Here is a 17236-nt window from a genome sequence, read left to right as displayed (position 1 = left end):
CCCCATTTATTAATTCTATAAATCGATTTAATATGGTATCTTTCCTTACACTTTAATTGCCTTGCACAAGTTTGAAGAACCTGTCATTGCTAGGTTACAAGTAATTTATGCAGGACGAAAGGTCGTATAACAATACCTCAACGATGTTTTTTCTTACCGTTACGACAAAGGTCCACGGATACTGATAATTACTTGCAACTGTTTTCTATTCCTTCCTTTTCATGCCTCTCCTTTGTTTCTCATTATCTGCATATTTGATATCTTCTACTTGTCTAAATCCTTGCATAACATCAGGCATGATGTTGAAAAGCTCATCATCAACTGCACGGCCTCGCCAAGGAAACCTAGTCCCGATATCAGGTGTCCTGGATCTCGGCATCAAGAACCCTTGTCGAAATATCACTGGAAAGAATGGAGAGGTCATAGAAACCTTTCCACACGAGATTCTTCCACCTGACAATATTCCCGACATTCAGCGACATATTGCATGCTTTCCGGCAGATTTTGTGGGTACGGAAAAAAAAAAAAAAAAACTCTCTCTATTTTCTACTCGAAGTAAACGAACAACAGCATTAGCTAATTGTGACGTTGGCTGCCATACTGTAAGAAGGGGTCTCGGAATTGTACTTTCAATTCAAAAGTCTTCAAAGGAGGTTGAAACTAAATTGGTCTCTCAAGTGGTATAAGGCGATTCCTTTTCAATTTCGTCTCAATCAGTTGGATGGAATTCACCTTCATAACATTTTAACATTATAGCTGTTGCTCTTCATCTGTGTTGCTCCTCAGTACGTGTAGATGGCATCTTTTTAATTGTATTTGGCATGTAACAACTAATATTATTCGGATTAGATTCTCAAGACAGGAACATTAAACCATTTCTCCCTTGGAGTCAAACGTAACATATGAGAATGTCTATAATTCTAGTACATTTTCGTCTTTCAAATTCAGTATTTTTCAGACCCACTAAAAGTCTCAATTATATTAAAAGTAAAGAAAAAAAAACTTTGTAATCATACTCTAATTCCTCTCTGATATACCTGTGCTCCTAAGTATTCTGATTGAAAAGAACAAAAAAAGTGTATGTGCAATATACCACATTGAATTGTCTTACCGTATATTTCTTAAATCATTACAATAACTAAGACCCATACAAACTACTTAACTAATATGCTACCTATTTGGTGGTTTGTAAAGCTGACTGTGTATTACATTAAAGGTTTTCACAATTTGAATGCTTGTAAATCTATTCGATTCTAAGATGAAAATCTTGTTATGGGCCATTGAAAATCAGGGCCGATATTCTACTTTCCGTTTAAACTGTATGCTTTTTTGTTTTAGTTTTTGCATGCACGTTGCGTTGACTTATTCCTTGTTTATTGATAAGATAATCTATTCTAATCATAATCTGCATTTCTCAATTTACAGATATTGATGAATGTGATAAAAATCCTTGTCAGAACGGAGGAACGTGTCAGGACGATGTCAATATGTACTCTTGTCTGTGTTTACCGGGCTATAACGGGTCGAACTGCCAAACAGGTGAGCTAGGATTAGGTATTTTAGAGTAGCTGCGAAGACAATTTTTCGTCTGTCCAAATATTTCTTAAATCATTAGAATTATCAAGAAACATATTTACCCATTTTTAACATGCTAACTATTTGGTGATTTGTATAGCTGAGCCTGTATTGCGTTATAGGCTTTTACTATTTGAAGGCGTGTAAATCTATTCGGTTCTATTCTAAGATGAGAATCTTTTTCAGGTGTAAGTTTCTTCAGTTTGTCCCCCTCTACAAATTGAATGTGGTAGGATCGCAACTGCTGATCTGTAAATTAACAAACATGTCGGGAAAAGAGGAACCAGTGGGAGTCGAACCTGTCATCTACTGCTTTCCGGGCAGCAACACTACCACCAGGCTGTCTCTGTTTACCGGCAGTGACACGATGAACATGGAACAAATACCCAAGCTCCGAGATTCCGACATTGTTATGTTAAGTAGTCCAAGGCGGACAATGCATATAGGATAAATGAAAGAAGGATATTATTCAGAGGGGTGAAGGTTCAGGTGTAAGCTTCTTCAGTTTGTCTCCCTCTTTAAACTGTATGCCTTTGCGTTTCAGTTTTGGCATGTACGTTTCATTGACAACCTTATTTATTGATAAGATAATATAAATTCTTTTCATAATCTGCATTTCTCAATTACAGATATTGATGAATGTGATAGCAATCCTTGTCTGAACGAAGGAACGTGTCAGGACGATGTCAATATGTACTCCTGTCTGTGTTTACAGGGTTATAACGGGTCAAACTGCCAAACAGGTGAGCTAGGATTAGGTATTTTTGAGTAGCGAATAGCAATCTGCTGATGAATTTGTTAATGAAGACAAACTTTTTGTTAATAAGCACTGAATTGTTCAGTGATCCATAGTAGCCATGACAAAAATCATGGGTGCACACACTCGAGCAGGATTCGAGCCTACGACCTCTTGATCTCCGGACAGGTGTCATCTCCACCAGACCACCCAGCCTCCTCCGAACAGCAAGTGTTGCTTGTAATCGTTATAGCATGCAGCGGACACCGCGTAATTATTCAAATTCATGAAATTCTTCCGTTCAAGATGTTTTCATACTACTGATTGACAAATTGACCTACATCGACGTAAATAAGCACTCAATTGATCAGTGTTTAATGGTAGCCAATAGTAGCCAATTACGCGGTGCTCGCTGCATGCTGTAAGGATTGGAACCACCACTTGCTGACAGGCGGAGGCTGGAGGTCTGGAGGAGATGACGCCTGTCCGTCGATGTAGTGAAATTTATCAATCAGTTGCATGGAAACATCTCGACGGAAGAATTTCATGAATTAAAAAAAAGAAGCTTTTTGTTACCGTCCTGACTTTAAGTTTAGTCCTCTATCAAGAATGAGATACATTTCTTCAAATGATAAGGGAGCCTGTAGGTTCTTAAAATAATAGGCAGGAAGGAGCGTTTGAATGCCTTTAAACTATCTTACCACACCTTTTTGTCTGTCAGGTTGTCAAGCGACTTTATTTTTAAATGTAGGGAACGAGACCCTCCTTCCAACTAAGCCAACAGTCATTTGTGTGTGAGTGTGTATATGTGTGTGTGTGTGTGTGTGTGCGCGCGCGTGTGCGTGTATTTGTGTGTGTGTGTTTTAGATAATTGGTGATTACTTCCAAAATACAGGAGATCGGTATCAGACGGCCATTAAAAAGGTGTCTCGGAAATGTACTTTTAATTCAAAAGTCTTGTCTGCAAAGAGATTTGAAACTAAATGTGTTTCTCAAGTGGTATAAGGCGGTTCCTTACCAATCTCATCTCCATCAATTGGATGGAATTCGCTCTCAAAACATTGGTTAAGAAGAAAGCTTTAAAATAAAGTTCATCTCAGAGCCAGAATAACACATTGTAATCACTTTTATCATTATTGCTTGTGCATGCTCTTCATCTGTGTTGCTGCTCATTACGTCTAGATGACATTTTTTTTAAATATTATTATTCGGCATGTTAAAACCTGTATTATTCGGATTAAATTCTCAAGACAGTAACATTAGACTATTTCTCCTCTCGGAGTCAAGCGGAACATATAAGAATATTTATAATTCTGTTATATTTTCGTCTTTCAAATTGAGTATTTTTCAGCCCTGCTAAAAGATCGCACTCAGCGAATCTATCCAAGATTCAATTGCAAATGACTTTGCTGAACACTCACGTATCCAACAATACTCACTTTCAAAACCAAAACAATAATTATATGTATAATAATATATTATATATTATATATACAGAATTTTATTGATTAAAAACAATGAAACACTCTATGATCAAACTGCCATTCCTCTCCGACAATTCTGTGCTCCTAACTATTTTGATTGAATAAGAAAAAAAAAAAGAAGAAATGTATGTGCAATATACAACATTGAATTCTCTGACCAAATATTTCTAAAATTATTACGATAACTAAGACCCGTACATACTACTTTACCAATATGCTACCTATTTGGTGGTTTGTATAGCTGAGCATTTATTGCATTCAAGGCTCTTACTATTTGAAAGCGTGTAAATCTATTCGGTTCTAAGATCAGAATTTTTTGTATGGGACATTGAAACTCAGAGTCAATATTCTGCTTTCCGTTTAAGGATAGGCGTTTGCGTTTTAGTTTTTGCATGTACGTGAAATTGACTTTTTCCTTGTTTATTGATAAGATAACATATTCTAATCATAATCTACATTTCTCAATTCACAGATATTGATGAATGTGAAAGCAATCCTTGTCTGAACGGAGGAACGTGTCAGGACGATGTCAATATGTACTCGTGTCTGTGTTTACCGGGCTATAACGGGTCGAACTGCCAAACAGGTGAGCTCGGATTAGGTATTTTAGAGTATATAGCAAATAGCAATCTGCTGACGAATTTGTTGATGAAGACAATTTTTGTCTTTACATGTATTACATTATAGGTTTTCACTATTTGAAAGCGTGTAAATCTATTCGGTTTTAAGATGAGAATCGTTTTATTGCTCATTGAAACTCGGGGACAACAATCTGATTTCCGTTAAAACTATATGCTTTTGCGTTTTAGTTTTTGCATGAACGTTCTGTTGACTTTTTTCCTTCTTTATTGATAAGATAATATATTCAAATCACAATCTGTATTTCTCAATTTACAGATATTGATGAATGTGATAGCAATCCTTGTCTGAACGGAGGAACTTGTCAGGACGAAGTCAACATGTACTCGTGTTTGTGTTTACCGGGTTATAACGGGTCGAACTGCGAAGCAGGTGAGCTAGGATTAGGTATTTTTGAGTAGCAAATGGAAATTTGCTGAAGAATTTGATAATGAAGACAAACTTTTTGTTAATAAGCACTGGATTGATCAGTGTTTAAAGGGTGTGTATAGTTTTGGTCGAGATGAGGATTCAGCATTAAACGTTTTTCAAGATATTCAGAAACCACTCTGTGAGATGTGAAAGAGCATGCAATTCTATGGGTTATCAAAAGTTTATTTGATGAAAATCGGTTTTGAAATGGCTGAGATATCCAAAAACAAGTTGTATTAAAGAGATCCTATTAAAAGGCGTGGCCTGCTGCCTTTTACCATTTTCAATTTTTTGGATAGGCCTATCTAAGAAATTTGAAAACGAATTTTCATCAAATAAATGTTGAATCGTTCTTTGAATTACATGCTCTTTCATTTCTCATAAGAGGTTTCTCATCATCTCACTTAGGAATGTTCAAAACATGAATCCCCACCTCAACCACTACTGTACAGTCCCTTTAATAGTAGCCATGACAATAGATCATGGGCACACACAATCGAGCAGGATTCGAACCTACGACATCCTGATCTCCGGACAGGCGTCATCTCCACCTGACCACCGAGCCTCCGCCCGACAGCAAGTGTTGGTTCCAATCCTTATAGCATGCAGTGGGCACCATGTAATTATTCAAATTCATGAAATTCTTCCGTCGACATTTTTTCATGCAACTGATGAAGAAATTGCCCTATATCGACGTAAATAATCACTCAATTGATCAGTGTTTAATGGTAGCCAATAGGAGCCAATTACGCGGTGCCCGTTGCATGCTGTTAGCATTGGAACCACCACTTGCTTTAGGGCGGAAGCTCAGTGATCTGGTGGAGAGGACGTCTATCCGTCGACGGAGGGAAATTTGTCAATCAATTGCATGGAAACAAGTCGACGGAAGAATTTCATGAATTTAAAAAAGAAACTTTTTGTTAACGTCCTGACTTTAAGTTTAGTCCTCTATCAAGCATGGAATACATTTCTTCAATTGATACGGGAGCCTGTACCGTTCTATAAAAAAATAAATAGGCAGGAAGGAGCGTTTGAATGCCATTACTGATCTAACCACATATCTATGTCTGTCAGGTTGTCAAGCGACTTTATTTTCAAATGTAGGGAACGAAAGTCCTCCCTCACACGGAACCAACAGGCATCTGTGTGTATGTGTGTATGTGTGTGTGTTTGTGTGTGTGTGTGTGTGTGTGTGTGTGTGTGTGTGTGTGTGTGTGTGCGTGTGTGTGTGTTTGTGTGTGTGTTTTAGATAATTGGTGATTACTTCCAAAATACAGGAGATCGCTATTTGTGCTATTAGACCGCCATTAAAAGGGTGTCTCGTAAATGTACTTTCAATTCAAAAGTCTTGGTTGCAAAGGGATTTGAAACTAATTTGGTCTCTCAAGTGGTATAACGCGATTCCTTACCAATCTAGTCTCAATCAATTTGACGGAATTCGCTCTAAAAACATTGGTTCAGAAAAAAGCTTTAAAATAAAGTTCATCTCAGAGCCAGAAGAACACACTGAATATTGTGTAGCTTTTGCTCTTCATCTGTGTTGCTCCTCATTACGTCTAGATGGCAGTCTTTTTTATTTCGCATTTTACAACCTGTATTATGCCGATTAGATTCTCAAGACAGGAACATTAAACTATTTCTCCTTTAGAGTCAAGTGGAACATACTATGAGAATGTCTATAATTCTAGTACATTTTCGTCTTTCAAGTGAGTATTTTTCAACCCTACTAAAAGGTCGCACTCAGCGAATATAGTCAAGATTCACATGCAATTGACATTGCTGAACACACATTCACGCATCCACAAGCACTCACTTTCAAAACCAAAACAATGTATATATATCTATCTATCTATCTATCTATCTATCTATCTATATATATATATATATATATATACATACATATACATGTATATATATATATATATATATATATATATATATATATGTATATATATTGAATAGAAAAGAATGAAACACTCTATGATCAAACTCTCATTCCTCTCCGACATACCTGTGTTCCTAACTATTCTGATTGAAAGGGAAAAATAAAATGTATGTGCAATACACAACATTGAATTCTCTGTCCAAATATTTCTTAAATTATTACGATAACTAAGATCCATACATACTCATTTGCGAATATGATACCTATTTGGTGGTTGGTATAGCTGAGCATTTATTGCATTGTAGGCTTTTACTATTTGAAAGCGTGTAGATCTCTTCGGTTCTAAAATGAGAATCTTTTTATGGGCCATTGAAATTCAGAGCCAATATTCTGCTTTCCGTTTAAACTGTATGCTTTTGCGTTTAGTTTTTGCATGCACGCTCCGTTGACTTTTTACTTGTTTTTTGATAAGATAATATATTCTAATCATAATCTACATTTCTCAATTTACAGATATTGATGAATGTGTTAGCAATCCTTGTCTGAACGGAGGAACTTGTCAGGACGATGTCAATATGTACTCCTGTCTGTGTTTACCGGGTTATAACGGGTCGAACTGCCAAACAGGTGAGCTAGGATTATGTACAACGCTTGTAATTTAGAGTACCGAATAGGAATCTGCTGCTGAATTTGATAATGAAGCTAAACTTTTGTTAATAACCACACAATTGATCAGTGTTTAATAGTAGCTATGACAAAAAATCACGGGCGCACACACTCGCGCAGGATTCGAACCTAAGACCTCGTGATCTCCGGACAGGCGTCATCACCACCAGTCCTGACCACCGAGCCTCCGCCCGACAGCAAGTGTCGGTTCCAATCCTCGTAGCATGCATCGGGCACCGCGTAATTAATCAAATTCATGAAATTCTTCCTTCGACATGTTTTCATGCAACAAATTGCCCTTCTTCGACGTAAATAAGCACTCAATTGATCAGTGTTTAATGGTAGCCAAAAGTAGCCAATAACGCGGCGCCCCCTGCATGTTATAAGGATCAGAACCCAAACTTGCTGTCGGGCAAAAGCTCGTTGGGCTAGTGGAGATGACGCCTGTCCGGTGATCAGGAGGTCGTAGGTTCGAATCCTGCTCGATTGTGTGCGCCCATGGGTTTTTTCTTTTGTGTGTGTGTGTGTGTATGTGTGTGTGTGTGTGTTGGTTACTATTAAACACTGATCAATTGAGTGCGTATTTACGTCGATGTAGGGAAATTTGTCAATCAGTTGCATAAAAACATCTCGAGGAAAGAATTTCATGAAAATGAAAAAAAGTTACCTGCGCGCGCGAGTGTGTGTGTGTGTGTGTGTGTGTTTGTGTGTGTGTGTACTTTAGATAATGGTTGTCTACTTGCAAAATACAGGAGATTGGTATCACACCGTCATCCGTTTTCGCATTCGACTTCTGCAACCAAGTGCCTATAACTACACACACACATACACACACACAAAAAAAAATAAATAAATAGATAAATGATAAACTGCTATACTGTAAGAAGGTGTCTCAGAATTGTACTTTCAATTCTAAATTCGTCTCTCAAGTGGTATAAGGCGATTCCTTATCAATTTCGTCTCAATCAGTTGGATGGAATTCGCTCTCAAAATATTGGTTAAGAAGAAAGCTTTAAAATAAAGTTCATCTGAGAGGCAGAAGAACGCATTGAATATCATTCTTAACATTATAGCTTTTGCTCTTCATCTGTGTTGCTTCTCAGAACGTCTAGATGACATTTTTTTTTATTTTTTTATTTGGCTTGTTACAACCTGTATTATTCGGATTAGATTCTCAAGAGAGGAATATTAAACCATTTCTCCCTTGGAGTCAAGTGGAACATATAAGAATGTTTATAATTTTAGTACATTTTTCGTCTTTCAAAATCAGTATTTTTCAGATCCAAGTCTCAAGTTAAATATATATACATATACATATATATATATATATATATATATATATATATATATATATACATATCTATATATATGTATATATATATATATATATATATATATATGTATATATCATAAGAAAAGATAAAGCACTTTATAATCATACTCTAATTCCTTTCCGATATACCTGTGCTCCTGACTATTCTGATTGAAAAGGAAAAATATAAAATATATTTGCAATCTGATACCACATCAAATTATCTGACCAAATATTTCTTATATCATTATGATAACTAAGGCCCATACAACACTTTACTATTCATAGCTATTTGGTGGTTTGTGTAGCTGAACATGCATTACAGTATAGTCGTTTACTATTTGAAAGCGTGTAAATCTATTCGCTTCTAAGATGAGAATCTTTTTATAACCCATTGAAAATCACAGCCAATATTCTGCTTTCCGTTTAAGCTGTATGCTTTTGGCGTTTTAGTTTTTGCATGTACGTTCTGTTGACTTTTTGTTTATATTCTAATCATAATCTGCTTTTCTCAATTTACAGATATTGATGAATGTGATAGCAATCCTTGTCTGAACGGAGGAACGTGTCAGGACGATGTCAATATGTACTCCTGTCTGTGTTTACCGGGTTATAACGGGTCGAACTGCCAAACAGGTGATCTAGGATTAGATATTTTAGAGTAGCGATATTAGACCCTCTGAAGAGCCCACTAATGTCAAAATCGCCCACTAATATCAAAACAACCACTAATGTCATAAAACGTCGACGACAAATGTCAAAACAACCACTAATGTCATAACACGTCGACGACAAATGTCATAACAACCACTAATGTCATAACACGTCGACGACACATGTCAAAACAACCACTAATGTCATAACACGACGACAAATGTCAAAACAACCACTAATGTCAGAACACGTCGACGACAAATGTCAAAATTTCCAAATTTACTGCAAGGATCCAAGAATTCCATAAAGGGGAGGCGCCTTTACAAAGTCAAAGGCTGGCGCGACCCTCCCCCTCCCCATTTTCTGCTTTTTATTTCTTTTGTGTTGACGAAATAAAGAGAGGGACACTAAAGGGGGATGCGCCCCCTCTCAACCCGCGATTGCGTCAACCACAAGTCAAAATCGGGAATTAACCACAAATGTCATAACAAGTCGACCACAAATGTCATAACGCGTCACAGGGGTGGATCTAGGAGTTCCGTAAAGGGGGGGGGGGGGCGCCTTTACAAAATCAAAGGCTGGCACGACCCCCCCCCCCTCATTTTCTTATTTATGTTTCTGTTGGTTTAACCTAATAAAGTGAGGGTGTACCAGAGGGGGATGCGCCCCCTCTCGATCCATCATAGTCTGGGCTCCGTCCCCTTTTCCTTGGTGCGATAAACCAAGAGAGGGCGCAAATTTTCTGATTGCGATTAGTCTGGTTTCCAGACCCTTTGCCAACTGCACTCCGCGGCGACGAAGTCACCGCCCCGCGACGAAGTCGCCGCCTTTATTTCGACGTTGACGGCGTCAATATAATGAATAGCGAAATAGTATGGGCAGAGGATCTGGAAGCCAGACTAGATTGCGATAATCGAAAGACTGCGCGCCCAACGAAAAAGGGTCCGGGAAGAAAGTTGTATTTTTACGACTTTCAGTCAGATTTTGACTGAACGCGATAAATCATTCGCTCTGACAGTCTGTTTATCAGTCTGTTTATCAGTCTCAGTAAATGGAATTCGTATCTAAATGACTTCGTATGTGATCTATATTAATGACATGTTAGATTATTACATACCTCACAAATTGGTTTCCGATCATTCAATTCTTCTGAAGAAAAGATACTGTACCTTTTTTTCTTCATAGTAGGTCTAAAATGAACACATATAGTTGAATTTACTGCTGAATTTAGATTAGACTAGTCATCCACTGTATAGGTTTTATACAGTTCAGTACCTTTCTCCCAACACCCTGCAGATCTGTCAGGGAGGTGAGTCTCACCATGGAGGTACACGTACTCTAGTGTGCAGTACTGCATGCATGCATTGCATAATAATACATGTATGTACCCGGTATACTAGTTTAGTTTGGCCATGAAGCTACAACATTTGGCCATGGAGCTACACAAACGAAATAGCTCCAAGGTTTGGCAATCTACGATTGCTAATCTCTAGTGTTTTCCCTCTCATATTTTTTTTTTTCAACTCTGTACAAAGAAATAGGGCCCAACAGTAGCCATGACTGTTCGTATCATTTTTAGACATGTTCTTGATTTTGCGATATTGTTTGTATCAACAGGATTGGGTAAGAGAGAGGTATTTCAATCGGCTACACCAAGTGTCCAAGTGAATCCATAAACACTTTGAAGATCGAGGCACTGATTCTATATCAAATTGATATTACACGTACAAAGTTGTATATGCAAATTGGCTGGGTAAGCCTTAACTGCGACCAGCCCAAACGTGCCGCATAGCGGCGCGGTCTCCGGGCAAGGTAGGCCTGTACTTCGACTGCAGTCGACTGTGTATGTTGTACTTGTTTGCCAATCCTATAATATAATAATATAATCATTATATTATAATGAAGCCTTGAACTTCTGGAATCCCTTTTTTTTTAAACCAAGTATAAACGTAAAGTAGGTTTACAATTGGGTTTTATGTCTGGAGAACAATAATTCACAACAGCATAGGGCCTAAATACCGCGCAATTTCAAATAAAAACATCCACAAATCTTTCTGAGTGTGGCTCTGACAATGACATTAAGTGATTTCATCGATGAAATAATGTAGCCATCAAACTCAAAGCTTCTTGCGAATAGTGTGCTATGAAGACAGTATAACAGGTTAGAACACGCTTTGATTACGCGAGCATAAAGGTTTACCGCGTTGAGCTTCACAAGGAATGTTATTGTATCAGTTTTGATTAAAAAAAAATAAGCTGGTATTTCTTCAGACCTAATTCACCAAAGGATGATAAAATGACGTGTTTGGAGAATTTACGTGGCAAACCTTTTGCACGCTGTCTACTCAGTATACGGTTCGTTAATTCAAAAATTGAATAGGAGTTGTTTTCCCGAAGCTTCGTTAAGCTGAAAATAAAAGAAACGTCATTATTCTGAAGATTTGATAGCCCCCCCCCCCCCCAAAAAAAAAAAAAAAAAAAGTGAAATAAGGGTTCGTTAATCCAAAAATGGAAAAAAATTGCATACTTATAACAAATCTTCGGAATTACTAGGCAATTTTTGTTTTAAACTAACGAACCATCGGGATTGTAAGTGTTTTTTTTTTCTTTTACGGTCCAATACAAACGAACATTCGGAAGAACAATCCTTTAGTATTTCAAACGAACCTTATTTCATTTTGGATTACCGAACTATCGTAATAATAAACAATGGGAAAATGTACCTTCAGAATATAAACTGTAACCAAAAATAAGAAATTTTCTGAGTCCAGAATTATTTAGCATTTAACAATCCCAGCGGATATTATACAATTCTGATATTCACCGTGCATTCATGATGATGCCATGTAACCATCAGGAGGTAAACTATAATCATCAAGAAGGCGAGAGAACCTCTTTGATATAACTGGCAAACTCCACAACACCATGCTGAAGGGAATAGTGTGATATAAATTAGGCACTTGCTTATGAATATATCGTAGTGCAAAATTAAATTATCCATTATTCATGAAACTTTATGATACCACAGTTTCCGGGGTTCACCCCTATATAGAACAATACGTATCACACATGATAACAAAGGTATACACTCCTATAAAGTTTATCTAGCTGCCCTAGATTTTTAATCCTTCATTGTTGGATGATAATTAAAGATGTTCATTAACAGCATGATTAAAGGAGAAATATCTGGTATTTCCGATTAAACATATTAGTACGTTACCGTTAAGACGGATTGAAATATGTCGTGCCCCACACTGCGCATCATTAATTTTTATATTAAATAATATGTTCAATGTGTATATGCAATTTCATAATAGCTGGGCTCGAAAGTTATATCATCTGTGATGTCTAAATATTTGCTAAACCAGGTACTTCAGGGTATCGCTTTCCAATAGGTGATCTTCAACCATACAGACAAGAGAAAGTCCACCCCCATTAAAAAAGGGAGAGAGAGAGAGAGAGAGAGAGAGAGAAGAAAAATGCATGTCTTTTCATCAGTATGGCTTTGCGGGACGTAATTTGCCAGAGGTATCTTAATCACTTTTCCCCATTTTCTGCGTGTATCAATGAGAATGACCTATATTTCCTCTTGCGTTTACATTGGTGAGCACCCATGAAAAAAGTGTTCACTTTCAGAAGTCATAAGACAATTTGAGTCACTGTGTACCTGCGTCTGTGAAGCATTCTGCTTCTGATGTATCATTACAATGTCATGCTGTATCATCATCCTTCGACCAACGCTTAACTTTCTACCATGTGCCATGGTAGAAACCCTCTGTCTGCCACATTATTCTGAGACACCAAAGTTGTCATGCTTTGAGAAAACATTCTGTTTTTCAAATCTATGTTACGTCTACAGATTTCTGTTACGCTGGACACATAGTGAGTAAAGATGTAGAGAAAATGCCCAGCTTTGCTTTGATGTAACTTGTATGACAAATCTATGATTGTTTTTCTTTCAAATGACTAGTAGCTAAATTACTGAAAAGTCATGATTTTTGCACACAAAACAGTGAGAGAAACTTAGAATTCACACGCAAATCCCGTAAGGAACACCATTGATAGTCAATCACAACATAAAATGCAAACTATATGTGAGAGGAACGGAAGCGCACATACAGAGTTAATGTATCATTTCAATTTTGTTTCCTTTTGTTTTGTTTTGCTTTACTGCTATAGGTTAGCACTAACACCTTTTCAGGGAAAATAAATGTGTGTAACCCTCCTGTAACTTCAAAATCCATTCAGTTAATAAAATTAAAAGAATTTGCAAATTGTTATCGCCACGTATCAGCACATGCCGTGTGAACATAAGAGCAGGTATCGTTGTGATGGTTGCTAATGTTCGCAATATTCCAAAGTGTGCTATTTACAAGTACATGTATACAAACCATTGTTTTAAGTTTCGGCTGATGAACAAAATATTATCATCACAAAAAAAAAAAAAATATAGTGAGCGTTAGTTTATTTTCGGATAAACGAACCTTCGGAATAACAGACATAATTATACTTCCTGATTAAAGAACCTTTGGAAGAACGCACCATTTCAACCGGCCCCATATTTCCGGATTAACGCACATCTAGGTAGGCCCTATACAAGACATTTAAGTGAATACTCGATAGTACACAGCAAAATCACGAACCTCGAGAATAACGAACCTTCGGAATAACGAACCTTATTACTGACATTCTCTTATGACATTAGAGGGTCAAACAATATTATTAATGAATGATAAGACTACAAAAAGGACTTAAACATTCAACGGAATATAATATTCTGCAGACCTCATACACAATATTTGTGACTCTTGAAAACGGACCATTCACCCGGCATGTTTAGTATTACGTAACTCAAAAGATAACTCTCTCCGTGTTCACAATAGTGTAGATTTCTCCTGCCAGAGTTACTATGCGGAGCTACTATTTTCATTGTGTGTATCATTGTTATTAAAATTGTCGTTACCGTCACACATTTACACCAATGAGTGTAATTTAACTATTTTAAGTGATGTGCAAAGATGAATTAGATGATAAAACAAAATATAAAAAAGGAAAAAATGGAATAATGTTGCTTTTTGATATGTTTAGATGAAGTAGTTTGACTATGAAAGTTGTTGCTGTGAATACATTCCCTCAGAGCGTTTGTATTAGTTTATAAATGGATGAATTCTGCGAGTTATGTTGGCCAGGGAGTGAGTTTTCGTAACATATACGTTTCACACCTGCACTTTTCCATGGAAATAAGATGATAAAGTTACTTTGGTTCTATAGTGAGATATGGGAGGAATTCCTTCCAGTTGAGCTATAATGCTGTCATAATCCTTGAGGAGAAATCTCATAGCATGGTATAACGTATGTTTCGTTGCATCTTAAAATACCTAATGGTATTCGTCAAGGGAAGGCTCATTCACCCGAACAGAAGTTGTGAATATACAACTGAATGGCAACCAATATCGATTTTTAAATACCTGATATAAATAACATAACATACTGAATTTGCTTGATGAAATATGTCTTCTGAAGAGGAAGAATTAGTGTTTTGTTTTATTTTACAAAAACAACATATTTTGTATCATGGGACTTTTTTGTAAAGATTAACGATTTTGATTGTTTATTTTTGGGACGATTTATAAGCTTAACAAAAATATCTTCCGTCTGTGTTTTAATTGACTCGATCTATATTAAAAAAACAAAACAAAACAAAACAAAACACGAAACTCTTCGTTATCCTACCCCGCAGTCCAATGAATTTCACTTGCCTGTGATGACCATGACTATTTTTTTTTTTAATTCCTATCTACAGGCTTTCAAAAATAGACATCTATCTTGGCACGATCGACTACTTGAATCTGGTTCCTGCATTTGACATTTTGTAATAGTATTTTTTTCTTGTCTGGTTATCTTTGATATAGTTGCTTTACCAAAATATGACACAGGATTATCTATTTGAATATTGATCAAACTCATGTGACATAATTATATGAAAATCACGTATTTGAGCGGATATAGTGGGATTTACCCTTTTACGGATGTCATTCTGTTATTCTCGGAGGAATCGATCTAAAATAAAGTCTGTAATCTGCAATAAACCTAATGTCCAGTGAAACATTTTTTTCATCGGAGCTCCCCTATTTGAAGGCTACGTTTCATGAAAAGACGTTTCGCTGATAAGACATACAGACTTGATGATATGTAATTTACTTCTCTTGTATAAATAATATAGCTACACAATAATGAGAGTCTTTGGTATTTCCGAGATTTATGTAAAGACTTTTATTTGATGACTTCATGAAATCATGGAATGGACAGCTTGTCGCTCATCATGCATAAAGAAAGCACGTAACATAATGCAGTATGATGAACTGGCGGTCGAAGTATTAGTGCACAGCATAAGGCTCAACTAGGGAGGTGTAGTGGCACCTCCCTGGCTCGACTTTAGAACAAAACCCCCTATTTTGGTGGACAAATGACTTACAGTAATGTGTAGTGGAGGTGGGCAGCACTACCACACACCTCCCTGCACACACTACCAGCGGGAGTGCGAGCAACTGGCATTCTCATTAACCAGTAAAACTGTCTGATTGACTGCGAGTCATGAATATTCATGTCCACTCTAGCATGAACTCGTGACCCTGCTCGATCCGGCGAAAGTATTTAACTGGACTCTTTTTTCTCGGGTATCGCAGTTCTCGGCGTATATCGCAATCCTCAGGTGTCACGCCCTCATACGGCTTGTCGCGTGCACTGAATCACGGCTACGAGTAAAAAGAGTCCAGAAGCTAGACTAGATCCATCATTGCGTCAACCACAAATGGAAAAACTCATTGCTTACATTACAGGGGTGGATCCAGGAATTCTGTAAAGGGGAGGGGCGCCTTTACAAAATCAAAGGCTGGCGCGACCCCCCCCCCCCTCATTTTCTTCTTTTTATTTCTCTTGTCTTGACGAAATAAAGAGAGGGGCACTAAAGGGGGATGCGCCCCCTCTCAATCCGCGACTGCGTCAACCGCACAATGTCAAAATTGGGGATTAACCACAAATGTCATAACAGGTCGACCACAAAGGTCATAACGCGTCACAGGGGCGTATCCAGGAATTCCGTGAAGGGGAGGCGCCTTTACAAAATCAAAGGCTCGCGCGACACCATCCCATTTTCTTCTTTTCATTTTCTCTTGTTTTAACAAAATCTAGAGAGGGGCACCATGGGGATGCGCCCCCCTCTCGATTCATGATTGCGTCAACCACAAATGACCAAACCCATTGCTTGCATTACAGGGCGTACCCAGGAATTCTGTGAAGGGGAGGCGTCTTTACAAAATCAAAGGCTCGCGCGACACCACGCCATTTTCTTCTTTTCATTTTCTTTTGTTTTGGCAAAATATAGAAAGGGGGCAACATGGGGGATGCGCAACCACTCAATCCATGATTGCGTCAACCACAAATGACCTAATTCATTGCTTGCATTACAGGGGCGGATCCAGGAATTTCGTAAAGGGGAGGCATCTTTACAAAGTCAAAGGCTGGCGCAACCCTCCTCCCTCCGCCATTTTCTTATTTATATTTCTGTTGTGTTGATAAAATAAACAGAGAGGGCACTAAAGGGGGATGCGCCCCCTCTCAATCCGCGATTGCGTCAACCTCAAATGTCAAAATCGGGGATTAACCACAAATGTCATAACACGTCGACCACAAAGGTCATAACGCGTCACTGGGGCGTACCCAGGAATTCCGTTAAGGGGAGGCGCCTTTACAAAATCAAAGGCTCGCGCGACACCATCCCATTTTCTTCTTTTCATTTTCTCTTGTTTTAACAAAATGTAGAGAGGGGGAACCAAAGGGGATGCGCCCCCTCTCTATCCATGATTGCGTCAACC

The 17236-nt window shown here is 37.7% G+C and overlaps 1 protein-coding gene across 1 annotated transcript; it reads left to right on the top strand.

The window, feature by feature from the left end:
• Positions 1–299: 299 nt before the first annotated feature.
• On the top strand, positions 300–9373 carry LOC139714130 (uncharacterized). Its single transcript, XM_071625852.1, has 5 exons — positions 300–510; positions 4268–4381; positions 4693–4806; positions 7244–7357; positions 9231–9373. Exons 1-5 carry the CDS (start codon positions 300–302, stop codon positions 9371–9373), a joined length of 696 nt encoding a protein of 231 aa, XP_071481953.1.
• The last annotated feature ends 7863 nt before the right edge of the window (positions 9374–17236 follow it).

This window comes from Diadema antillarum, unplaced genomic scaffold (genome assembly GCF_040938485.1).
Source record: "Diadema antillarum isolate AM-2024a unplaced genomic scaffold, OU_Dant_1.0 seq00002169_RagTag, whole genome shotgun sequence".
Lineage (NCBI taxonomy): Eukaryota > Metazoa > Echinodermata > Echinoidea > Diadematoida > Diadematidae > Diadema > Diadema antillarum.
This window is presented reverse-complemented; position numbering and strand designations above follow the sequence as displayed.

What these genes read in the sequence shown, in the direction of transcription:
- LOC139714130 (XM_071625852.1), top strand. Translation starts at nt 300, where the DNA reads ATGTTGAAAAGCTCATCATCAACTGCACGGCCTCGCCAAGGAAACCTA. An exon ending in CTTTCCGGCAGATTTTGTGG is followed by an intron (nt 511 to 4,267) that starts GTACGGAAAAAA and finishes CTCAATTCACAG; the next exon opens with ATATTGATGAATGTGAAAGC. An exon ending in CGGGTCGAACTGCCAAACAG is followed by an intron (nt 7,358 to 9,230) that starts GTGAGCTAGGAT and finishes CTCAATTTACAG; the next exon opens with ATATTGATGAATGTGATAGC.